The 12,097-nt window shown below is 45.8% G+C and overlaps 1 protein-coding gene across 3 annotated transcripts in view; it reads left to right on the forward strand.

Annotated features, from left to right (window-relative positions):
* Positions 1–12,097, forward strand: part of EFHC2 (EF-hand domain containing 2) — a 99,274-nt gene that overhangs the window by 47,146 nt on the left and 40,031 nt on the right. For all 3 annotated transcript variants that reach the window (XR_015697534.1, XR_015697533.1, XM_014054286.2), the window contains exon 11: positions 1,884–2,017. Coding sequence is in view for 1 of the 3 variants with exons in the window: in XM_014054286.2 (XP_013909761.2) it covers positions 1,884–2,017 (134 nt within the window). In the remaining 2 variants the exon portion in view is untranslated. The remainder of the gene's footprint in view (positions 1–1,883; positions 2,018–12,097) is intronic.

Raw genomic sequence — 12,097 nt, forward strand, 5'->3', positions numbered from 1 at the left:
ACTGGTTGAACCTTTAGCAGCTGGGGTGATATTCTTTACTGTTAAGGTTACAATTGGATGTGTTGGACAAATCTTAAAAGATGAAACTTTTATTAAAACGTTTGACTTAACTAAAAACGTCTTCCTTTTTCTTCTTCTTCTTAAATATGATTTATTTATTTATTTTTACTTCAGAAGTTTGATGACCGTTGTACAAACTAATCCAACCTAAATGTAGAGGAGGAGAAGAAGGGGGGGGGATTTAAAAAGAGCAGAGGAAAAAGAAAAGAAAGCATGAAGAAAACATAAAGAAAGGGATGGGAGGGAGGGAAGGAAGGAAGGCACTTTATGTTGAAACAGAAAATATTATATAAGGAAGAAAATGGAAATAACTTTTTGCTCAAAGAGGTGTTTTTTCATTTCATATTTGCCTTTTAAGAGGAGTTAATGTTATAATTCATGTTCTAATGTTATAAATTTTAATCCAACATTAAGTTCCGAGCTTCCAAGTCATTTATTTTTAATGAAAAAAATTTTTACTCAAATTTTTGTGTTAAAATGGGGGATGCGTGTTATACGCCGGTGCGTGTTATACGCCGATAAATACGGTATATATTATTTATATTAGATGCATATAGCTACTTGATGTATTCTATTGAAATGGACATATTTTAATAGCCATATGTTGTGATAACATTTTCTCAAATTAGAAAAGAATTTACAATGCCATTGTGCAAATATATACAAGTGAAAATAAGCAATACTAAAATTCATATCCATTTTAAACATATTGGAGATCATGCTACAATTGTTGCCTAACACCATAGATCTGATGTGTCTTAACTTTTGTCTTGAATGCAAATTAGATGCAGGACAAAATGGTATCTCATTTTTTAAAACCATTACTATTTGTTTTTGCCAATTATTAGTATTAATGCACAATGAATGTTTTTAGATTTTCTTCACTGGAAACTATTGATATTTTCAGTAGGAAAATATTGAATATCATTAAGGAGAGCAGAGTAAAGCAAGTACAAGTCTTACAAAGATTAGTCTAATTTCTTAAATTTAAAATCTAAAGATAAATTATATCATAACGTGGTTTCATAGTTTCTTCACCATATGGTGAAATTGTACTTGACATCCAGAACTGGCATCATTGGATAAGTCCAAGTTCTGTGCAAGCTGTTTGTTCTCTTTAGTTCTTTAACTTCTGGTTTTTGTTTTTTGCACTCTAGCAATGAAAGTTTCATATTAACAATCTGACAAATTGTCTTGCTTTCAAGGTAATATTACCTGGATATGTTTTGCTGTCTTAAATCATCACAGAACAAGCCAAGAGATAAAAATACTAAGTTTCTAAAATACCTTCTCCCTAATACTTTGGGAGGCAGGGCTTCAAGATGGTTTTTGATTCCTAGTAACTAGTCCTTGTAATTTTCCTGGAAAAGAATTTTTTGAAGTGGTTTGTCATTGCCTCCTTTCTAGTATTGACAGGAGTCGCTGGCCCAAAATTACCCAGCTGATTTCATGCCTAAGGCAGGATTAGAACCAATACTCTTCCATTTTCTAGCCTGATGCCTTAACCTCGCCACTAAATTGGCTCTCCATTAATGCTATTATCAATGCTAAAACCCCGGAGCAGTGGTGAGATACAGATTGAAACTGCTGACTTTCCATATAAGAAAACTGGGAGAGTACATGTGCAGTCTGCCAGTATATTGGCAAATGATTCTGAAGTAAATCCTGGCATTCTTAAAAAGTAGTAATTTGGAATGTAATTCAATGGATATATGTCATAAGGAAAAAATAACTTGGTGTCATTAGAATTCAGTTGCACTATATAGTATTAGGTTAAAGGATACAACAAAATCAACCTTGAACCTCCCTCTTTTTTTTTCTAGTATGCTATGGCCAATATCAATGTAATCCTGAACAAATTGAAAGTTATAGGAGAGCCTCGGTCAAGAGAGATTAAACAGATTTTTGCAGCCGCTGATCCTCAGAACACTTACATGATTGATTATGATGAGTTCAGGTAAGATTCTGAGTATCCAAGCAAATAGCAATTTAATTCATTTAAATTTTAATATGGCGTATATGAATTTGGCTGAGAGAGTGATTGAACCAAACTTACCCAGCTGGCTTTCATGACTGAAGCAGGACTTGAACTTCTGATCTCCAGGTTTCTAGCTGGGTGTCTCAACCACTAAAGCAAACTGGCTCTCTTTTGTTATATTAATTCTGTGAGAGTCTCTTGTTTATGAAGAGAGAGAAATAGAGAGAGATAATTAATTTAGCTATAGATGTTCTCTGTTGCACAGGCCACAAAAACTAATACAAAGTATTTTGTAATGCTACCACAAAGATCACTTTTTAAGAAAAGGCAATTAAACCTTGGTCATTCTATACATAGATCAAAATGTTTGTTCATAATTATAGGCAATATTGTAAGTTCATAACAATATATTTCAAAAATACCTTTCCAAAAGCCTTCCTTTAACACCACGGTCCTTGCATACTTTAAGTACCTTCAGTAAATAACAAAATGGCAGGTGAATTCAACATGCCATTTTTTAACCCTACGCTTTACATCAGGGGTGTCAAACCCCCATCATCAGGATGGCATCACGTGACACATTGAGACCTTCCTCCCCCCTTTGTTAAATCGGGCGGGGCGGGGCCAGCACATGACATATCTGGCCCGTGGTCCATGAGTTTGATACCCCTGCTTTACATGATTGAAGCTGAAGAGTCCTTTAACAAGGGGCCCTATCAGGAACCTGAAGAAAGTTCATGAATCAGGCAATTCCTTCAGGGTCACCCTATATAAGTAATCCTCCACTTGCGACCACAATTGAGCCCCAAATTTTCATTGCTAAACAAGGCAGCTGTTAAGTAAGTTGTGTCTCATTTTATGACTTTTTTTGCCACAGTTGTTATTTGAATTAATGCAGTTGTTAAATGAATTGTGCAGTCATTAAGCTGATCTGGCTTTCTCCATTGATTTTGCTTGTTGGAAGTCAGCTAGGAGGGTTACAAATGGTGATCACATGATCTTGGGACAGTGCGTTTGTCATAAACACATGCCAGTTGCTAAGTGCCTGAATTTTAATAACATAGCTATGGGGACAGTACAACAGTTACATATGTGTGAAAACCAATCATATATCACTTTTTTCAGTGCCATTGTATCTTCAAATGATCACTAAACAAATGTTTGTAAGTCGAGGACTACCTGTATAGATTTGTATTCCAAGGGAATCAGATTTACCATATTTTTGGTCTATAAGACATACTTCTTCCCCTCCCCCTCCAAGTGGGTGGAAATGTCAGTGCGTCTTATACAGTGAATGTTGCCAAAGCTGCGCCCACCTGCCAGCCGCCACCCTTTGGCCTCTGCCTCCCTCCCAGCAGTTTGCTTACTTGCAGCAAACAGCCTGGTCAGCTTCAGCACAGCCTGATTTAGTACGAGCAGCTGATTGGCGGTTAGATCTGCCTCCCAGAATACCACCTATCAGCTGCTCCAGGCTGCGGGGATCACCACCGCCCATCACTGCCATCGCCATTGCCATCTATTGCCGCCTCCAGGCCCCCCATTTTTGACCTCTGTGTGGCCTGTTTTCAGCCTCTAGGCCCCCCATTTTCAGCCTCCATGCACCCCATTTTCAGTCCTTTCCAGTTGGTGGGGGTTGCCACTGCCACCTATCCCTGCCACCTGAAAACGGGCCAAAAATGGGACACAATCTAACTGCCAATTAGCTGCTCGTGCTAAATCAGGTTGCGCTGAAGCTGACCAGGCTGTTTGCTGTTTCCTGAATTGCTGGGAGGCAGATGTTAAATATTCATTAGTGGATTTGTGTATGCATTACGTTCTAGCCTGGCCACAGTTACTTACTGATTGGCCGAGGTACTGAAGTCAGCGGTCATGCCCAGTCCTCGGCCAGTGATTGGTTGTTATAATTGTAAATACCTTGGCGCGCGTTCCCGGCTAGCTTCGCTGTCGCCTTCTTTTTAATGTTGAATAAACCTGGACTGTTTTGTTAACCCTGGCTTTCGCGTTCCTCTTCTGCCGAACTACAAAACTGGCGACGAAGGTGGGATTTTTTTTTCTGAAGGAACTCTGGTCTCTTTCTCCACTCCGAAGAGTCCTTCCCGCATCTAAGCCACGATGACTTCTGCCTTGCCTCCGTTTGCTCCCTACGGCTCGGGGGGAGAATCCTGGGAGGGATTCATGGAGCGTTTTGAGTGTTATCTCATTGCGTCTAAGAACCAGGTACAAACTGGAGGAAAAATGCAGTTTCTTTCTCTCTTGTTGCGAACCCTCCATGTTCGCCTCCGCCCGAGCCTTGGCCGCTCCAAGGCCGGCGTACAAGTTAGGCTGGGACACTCTAATGACCAGGCTCAAAGGACATTACGCACCGACACCCTCGAAGATCGCCCGCTGCTTCGCTTTCCGTCGCCGGGTGCAGAGACCTAACGAGTCAATTAGCCAATTTCTAGAGTCCTTGCGGACTACGGCTGCCCAATGTGACTTTACCAACTTAGAAGAAAACTTGGTGGAGCAGTTTGTCTGTGGTGTGCGGGATGTAAACTTGCGAAGCCGTATGTTCTGCCATCAAGACATTACCTTACTCCAGGCCGTGGAGACTGCCAGAGCAGCGGAGCTCTCGGAGCAGTCCACGGCCGATATCGAGCGGCTACAATTGGCTTCGCCTACCCACAACTCTGCTGGCCCCTCGTCGCGAACGTGCCTAGTCAATGACCTGCCATCCCCGGAGGATCCATCTGATGAAATTGTGGGGCAGCTTAGGACGCAGCCGAAGCGCAAACCTCAACCGCAGTCGGCTGCGCCTCTAACAGCTGGCGCTCCTTGCCGGGGTTGTGGCGGTCGCCATGCCCGTACAGCCTGCCCTTTCCGCAACGCAACGTGCCGCCGTTGCAATGGGCAGGGGCACATCGCTAGAGTTTGCCGAGCTTCGCTGCCTGCTCCATCTTTCCTGCAAACCGCTGTCCAACCCCAAGCGCAGCCGTGCCGCCAACCACCGCGGCCCGCTCGGCGGGTTGAAGACTGCCACACCATTTGCCAATCGCAAGCCTCTGACTGCTTTCTTCACCAAGCCTCCGCCGGAGCCCGGAAGATCGCTACCTCAGTCCAGCTGGAAGGTCAGCTTTGCCGGATGGAGGTGGACTCTGGCTCCTCTCGCTCTTTGCTGTCCTGGGCTCTTTTCTCCCGCCTCTGCCCCAGGGTTTCCCAAAGCCAGCTCTTGCCTGCTGAGACCACCTTAAGGGACTATCAGGGGCATTTCATCCCCACCTTGGGCTCTTTCCCCATTTTGGTCTCTTGTGGCCCCTTTGTGGGAAAATTGCCCATCCTGGTAGTTAGGGATTCTCTCCCTGCCCTTTTAGGCCTGGATTGGTTCCCTGCCCTGGGTCTATCAATTGGGGGGGTGCACCGGGTTGTCTCTTCTTCCCTAGAAAGCGTCCTGTCCGATTTCGCGGACGTTTTTGATGGCCAGTTAGGCTGTTATAAAGGCACCCCCATATCCCTTAGTCTCGACCCCCAGGTTGCTCCAATCAGGCTGAAGGCCCGCAGGGTGCCTTTTGCCTTAAGGGTCAAGGTTGATGCCGAGCTGGATAAGCTTCTGGCGCAAGGAGTCATCGAGCCCGTTGACCACTCCCCCTGGGAGACCCCTATCGTTCTCCCCGTCAAGCCGGACGGCTCGGTGAGGATCTGCGCCGACTACAAGTCGACGATCAACTTGGCCCTTCAGGCAAACCCCTATCCAGTCCCCGTGGTGCAACACCTGCTCCATTCATTGGGCCAGGGTTGCACGTTCGCCAAACTGGATATGGCGCAGGCCTACCAACAGCTCCCGGTGGATGATGATGCGGCGGCTGCGCAGACCATCGTCACCCATCGTGGGGCTTTTCGTTGCCGCCGCCTTCAATTTGGCGTTTCTGTGGCCCCAGGGATCTTCCAGAGCCTCATGGAGCGTTTGCTCCATGGGCTTCCCGGCATAGTACCGTATTTCGACGATGTCCTGATCGCTGCTTCCAGCCGCTCAGAACTCGTCGAAGTACTAAGGAAGGTCCTTCTGCGTTTTAGGGGCGCGGGTCTTAAGTTGAAGCGCAGCAAATGTTCGTTTGCTGTCCCGAGGGTGGAATTCTTGGGCTTCTTGATTGACGCCCAGGGCATCCACCCCACGCCTTCTAAGGTTGCAGCCATCAGGAACGCCCCTGCACCCACCTCTAAGGTGGAGCTACAGGCGTTCCTGGGGCTACTTAACTTCTACGCACCATTCATCCCGCATAAGGCGTTGCTAGTCGAGCCGCTGCATCGGTTTCTTGACCGATCCGCGGCCTGGTGCTGGGAGAGCCGCGAGGCGCAGGCGTTCGCGGCTGTCAAAGGGATGCTGACGTCATCGGCAGTCCTGGTTCAATATAATGATAGGATGCCTCTGACGCTAGCTTGTGACGCCTCTCCCTACGGTCTGGGGGCGGTCCTGAGCCATGTCCTCCCGAATGGCTCGGAGGCCCCGGTGGCCTTTTATTCCCGGACGCTCTCCTCGGCGGAGCGCAATTACAGCCAGATCGACAAGGAGGCTCTGGCTGCGGTGTCCGGGATTAAGAGGTTCCACGATTACCTCTACGGGCGGCACTTCACTCTTGTCACTGACCATAAGCCGCTCCTTGGGCTTTTGGCAGGTGACAAGCCGACTCCCTCCATTCTCTCCCCACGCATGACACGCTGGATGGAATTCCTTGCGGCATATTTTTATATGCTGCAATACCATCCGGGCAAGCAGCTTGGGCATGCGGATGCCCTTAGCCGCTGCCCACTGCCGGAGATCGACACTGCCCTCTCTGTTCTATCCATCGCGGCCTCCGGCCTACCCATTTCAGCAGCGGAGGTCGCGGCCTACACGAAGGCCGATCCCATCCTCTCCCAGGTCTCCTCCTGGGTCTTGAGGGGGTGGCCCACAGACAAAGTGGCGGAGGGCTTCCGGCCCTTTAAAGCTCGGCAAGCGGAGCTTTCCATCCACGGGGGGTGTCTCATTTGGGGGGATCGAGTAGTGATTCCTGCTGTGTTGCGGCCACGAGTTCTGCCTCTGCTCCATAAGGATCACCCAGGCATAGCGCGGATGAAGGCCTTAGCCCGCAGCTATGTCTGGTGGCCTTTGTTGGATTCAGAGATAGTGGCCTACGTGGGCCGTTGTGCTACCTGTCAACTCTCTAGGCCCAATCCTCCGGCCGGGCCTGCTCGGGAGTGGGAGGTTCCGAGAGGCCCGTGGTCACGCCTCCATGTAGATTTTGCCGGTCCCTTCCATGGCCAGAATTTCTTAATTGTGGTGGACGCCTACTCTCGGTGGGTGGAACTGGTCCTGATGGCCTCCACCACGGCCGAGAGTACGGTCCGGGCCTTACGCAGACTGTTCGCAACCCATGGGTTGCCGGACATACTTGTTTCAGATAATGGCCCGCAATTCACAGCCACCACGTTTCAGGAGTTCTTGGCCGAGCAGGGGATCTGGCACGCGCCCATAGCCCTGTACCACCCGGCCAGTAATGGCCGGGCGGAGCGGGTGGTCCGTTCGGCTAAGGATGCGCTGGGCCGTATGGACAGGGGCGACTGGCAGTCGAGAGTGGCGGCTTACTTATTAAGCCAGCATTCCACCCCCTGCCCGACAACCAACAAAAGCCCCGCGGAGCTCTTGATGGGCCGGCGTTTGCGGACTTCCCTGGATAGACTCCATCCGCTCTATTCCGGAGACCAGCCATGCAACCTGGGGGTTCTCCCTTCCCGTTCCTTTAGACAGGGGGATCTGGTGTGGGCCCGCTCTTTCACTGGGGAGCCCAGGTGGGTTCCAGCTAAAGTGACCGCGCTGACTGGCCCCTGTTCTTTCAGGGTCGGATTGGCTGATGGATCCGAGTGGAGACGCCACTTGGATCAGTTAAGGAGGCGCCTCCCAGCGGAGACAGGCAACCAGGACTTTTCTGGACGGGACAACGCCGTACGACCGGGGTTGCCGTGTGAGGCCTTCACACATCCAGGCCTCGCCTATCCACAGCCAGACACTGCTCAATCCGACGAATCGCGACAACGGGCTGTCTCCACACCAGGCCCGGCCTGTCTGGGCGCCCCCTGCCGGGAAGCGAATCTGTCGGCTCAAACCGCCATCGAAGAGTTGCCGGCTGATGCTCCTACCTCCCGAGACACTCCTCCAAGGCTCTCCCCTACATCTGTGGACGCGCCATCCCGGCCCAGCCTACCTGCGTTGTTGAGCCCGCCTTCTGGGTCGTGCCGGGAAGGCGTCCCTCGGAGCTGCACTCCCTTTGGGGAGGAGCTACAACGAGCAGGTCCCCCTCCGCCGACGACTGCTGTTGAATTGAGGAGATCTGGGCGGGTCCGGCACCGCCCCGCCTATCTTTGCGACTACGCATGCTCCACTCGGGAGCATGCGCAGAACTGGGGGGAAGGGGTGTTAAATATTCATTAGTGGATTTGTGTATGCATTACGTTCTAGCCTGGCCACAGTTACTTACTGATTGGCCGAGGTACTGAAGTCAGCGGTCACGCCCAGTCCTCGGCCAGTGATTGGTTGTTATAATTGTAAATACCTTGGCGCGCGTTCCCGGCTAGCTTCGCTGTCGCCTTCTTTTTAATGTTGAATAAACCTGGACTGTTTTGTTAACCCTGGCTTTCGCGTTCCTCTTCTGCCGAACTACAAAAGCAGAGGCAGGTTTTTTTTTCTTGTTTTCCTCCCCAAAAGCTAGGTGTGTCTTATAGTCCAGAGCATTTTATAATCCAAAAAATACTGTATCTTATCAGAAGATATTTGTTGAACCTATATTGATTATGCTGCTATAGTGAAATAAAGTGTGAAAGTCATGTGTGAATATTACTGTAACTGTGAGCATTCCTTATTATTGGAAAATCATACTGTTCTTGAGCAAATATGCATAAGTCTTTATAAAATAATTCTGTCCTGAGTTAAAACAATCTTATTTTCAAATCAATGCCTTTCAGCAAGACACAGTGCAATCATTTTATCACTATTGAAATACAACTTCTAATGTAGGAATATACTGTATTTTTCAGATTATAAGGCACACTTTTTTTCCTCAAAAAAGAGGCTAAAATCTGGGTGCGTCTTATACACCAAATACAGCATTTTTAGCCCACTGAAGCCCCGCCCACCCTCACCAAAATGGCTGTGCATGGAGGCTTTCAGAGAGCTCCTGGGGGCTGGGGAGGGCAGAAATGAGCAAAAATGGGCTATTTTTTGCCTCCCCCCAGCCCCCAGCAGCACTCCATAAGCCTCCATAAGGCTATGCATGCAATTTTTTTTTTACCAAAAAATGGGTCCGTTTTTGCAAAAAAAAGCCATTTTTTGCTCGTTTTTGCCTCCTTTCCCAGGAACACTCTTCAAGCCCTCCCGAAGGCTATTCATGCCTTTTGGCGGGGGGGAACGGGCCCATTTTTGTGAAAAACGGGCCTTTTTGGGAGGTTTGCAGAGTGCAAAAACTTTTTTTTTCCTTTTGGAAAGCTCTTTAACTGATTGATGAGAATTACATTGATCAAGTGCGGTTCCAGCAGAAACACCTACCTATCTACTGTATTTCTTTCTCTCTCTCTCTCTTTCTCTCTCTCTATCCACCTACCTACCTACCCACCCACCTACCCGCCCGCCCACCCACCCACCCACCCACCCACCCACCTACCTACCTACCTACCTACCTACCTACCTACCTACCTACCTACCTACCTACCTACTCTCTCTCCCTCCCTATCTATTGTATTTCTCTCTCTCTCTCTCTCTCTTTCTCTCTATCCCTCTACCTATCTACCTACCTACCTAACTCCTTTCTCCCACTCCATCCCTATCTACTGTATTTCTCTCTCTTTCTATTTCTCTCTCTCTATCCCTCTACCTACTTAACTACTCCCTCCCTCCCTATCTACTGTATTTCTCTCTATCTCTTTCTATTTCTCTCTCTCTCTCTATCTCTCTACCTACCTACCTACCTATCTGCCTATCTACACACACACACACACACACACACACACACACACACAATTTCTATCTCTCTCTCTCCCTTTATCTACCTACCTAACTACTCTCTCTCTCTCCCTACCTGCCTACTGTATTTCTCTATCTCTCTCTATTTCTCTCTCTCTATCACTTTATCTACCTACCTACCTAACTACTTTATCTCCCTATCTACCTACTGTATTTCTCTCTCTCTCTCTCTCTTTCTCTCTCTATATCCCTCTACCTACCTACCTACCTACCTACCTACCTACCTACCTACCTACCTACACACTCTTTCTCCCTACCTACCTACTGTATTCTCTCTCTCTCTTTCTTTCTCTCTCTCTCCCTACCTACCTACTGTATTTCTCTCTCTCTCCCTTTATCTACCTACCTAACTACTCTCTCTCTCTACCTATTGGAAACTGAAAAACTGGTGGTAGCTATGGTTGAACGGGGTAAAGTTTAATTAAACTTTACCCCGTTCAACCATTTAAACACTTTAAAGAAGTGTTTCAAATAAGGAATTATTAATTTGATAGAGGGATTCAATTACCATTAGATGGGGTAATGCAATTTGGAGCATCCATCAGTTAGGTTTATACTTCAACTGTGACTTTAGATAAGCAAAATGGAATTCATCTCAGTAATATAGCCTGTAAACATATTTTTTTATTCAAAAAGTTTAGTTTATACAAAATTCAGAATTTTTTTAATTTATTTTTGTTGGGCCTAAACAGATTGTATTACACTAATTCAGGAGCAGTTGCATCAGTTGATAATACATTTCAAAGCACTATTAAAATACTAATACTTTCTTAAAAGCCCTGAAATTATTGGACTGAGATTAGTTAAAAGTCAACGCAAAAATCTGCTTATGTTATTTTTACCTTCAGAATCCATGATTATTTAAATCAATAGAGTTGAGAGGGGTAGCAGTAAAATAAACGTTATCCAATAGAATTTCTTTCCTTTAGGTATATAGATGTCACTATCAGTGATTGCTTATAATAGCTTTTAAAACATAGTTGCTCTCTGTGCTTTGAGGTCTGAATGTTTTCTGAAAGAAAATTAATCAGTGTGCTCCCTATCTGAATGAAAAGGCATTGTGAAAAATTTAGTCCAATAACAAATTAGTAATGAATGTTATTATTTTTTAAAACAATACTGTGTATTCCCTCATTGGGCATTTTAAGATAAAAACAGTTTTTTAAATTACCAATTCTAATCCAATTTGCCTTTGGAAAATCCAGTTATAAGAACTAAAATGAATAAATATATAGTAAGTAAACAAACAAAAAAACAAACAAGAATATATGTAGGTTACTGTTGAAACTTGGTGTTCAAACAAATTAGCCATCAGTCCAACTTTACATACCATTCATAAGAGACAGTAAAAAAGCTAAAGAAGCTAAGAAGACCACAGCATATTCACTCAGCAGCCAACACCAAAATGAAAAGGATTAACACCAGAAAAGCAATTAAGCAGTAAACAATACCCTAATCAAGAAACTACCATAGAGAACGCCTAACTCCATCAACACTGACAGGGCAAGCATTATGCTGTACATACTGTATATAAGGAGCAAGCCCCAAGGACACTAACACTGATGATGTTACCTAGTCAGGTAATGAAATTTCTGCAAGCAAAGAACAAAGCTCTTAGAACAATTAGGATGCCACAAATAAATAAATACTTTTTCTGTTGCTAAGCCTTCCTTCCCATTTAACTCGGGTATCATGCATTACAAAGAACTATTAGGGAAACTCTCAGAAGCACAATTACAATGGCATAATGAACCTTCCTTCATAATTGCTAAGTGCTTCCTCCTTTATAGAAAAACCAAACATGATATTTTTACACAAGATACTAGCCATAAAGTATGTTTTGAGTGCCATTGCGATATACATAATATAGACATTGTCCACTCCATTATAGAATTAGATATTCTTTCATTCTGCTGGCATTAGAAAGAGCTGTATTTTATACTGTTGATGACATACATAAAACATTCTGCATACTATACATATACTACTCTAGAAAAACTGGTGAACTGATGGATGGACGAATGTTTTAATTT

This window comes from Thamnophis sirtalis, unplaced genomic scaffold (genome assembly GCF_051295495.1).
Source record: "Thamnophis sirtalis isolate CommonGarterSnake01/CBP01778 unplaced genomic scaffold, rThaSir2_p1.2 scaffold_8, whole genome shotgun sequence".
Lineage (NCBI taxonomy): Eukaryota > Metazoa > Chordata > Lepidosauria > Squamata > Natricidae > Thamnophis > Thamnophis sirtalis.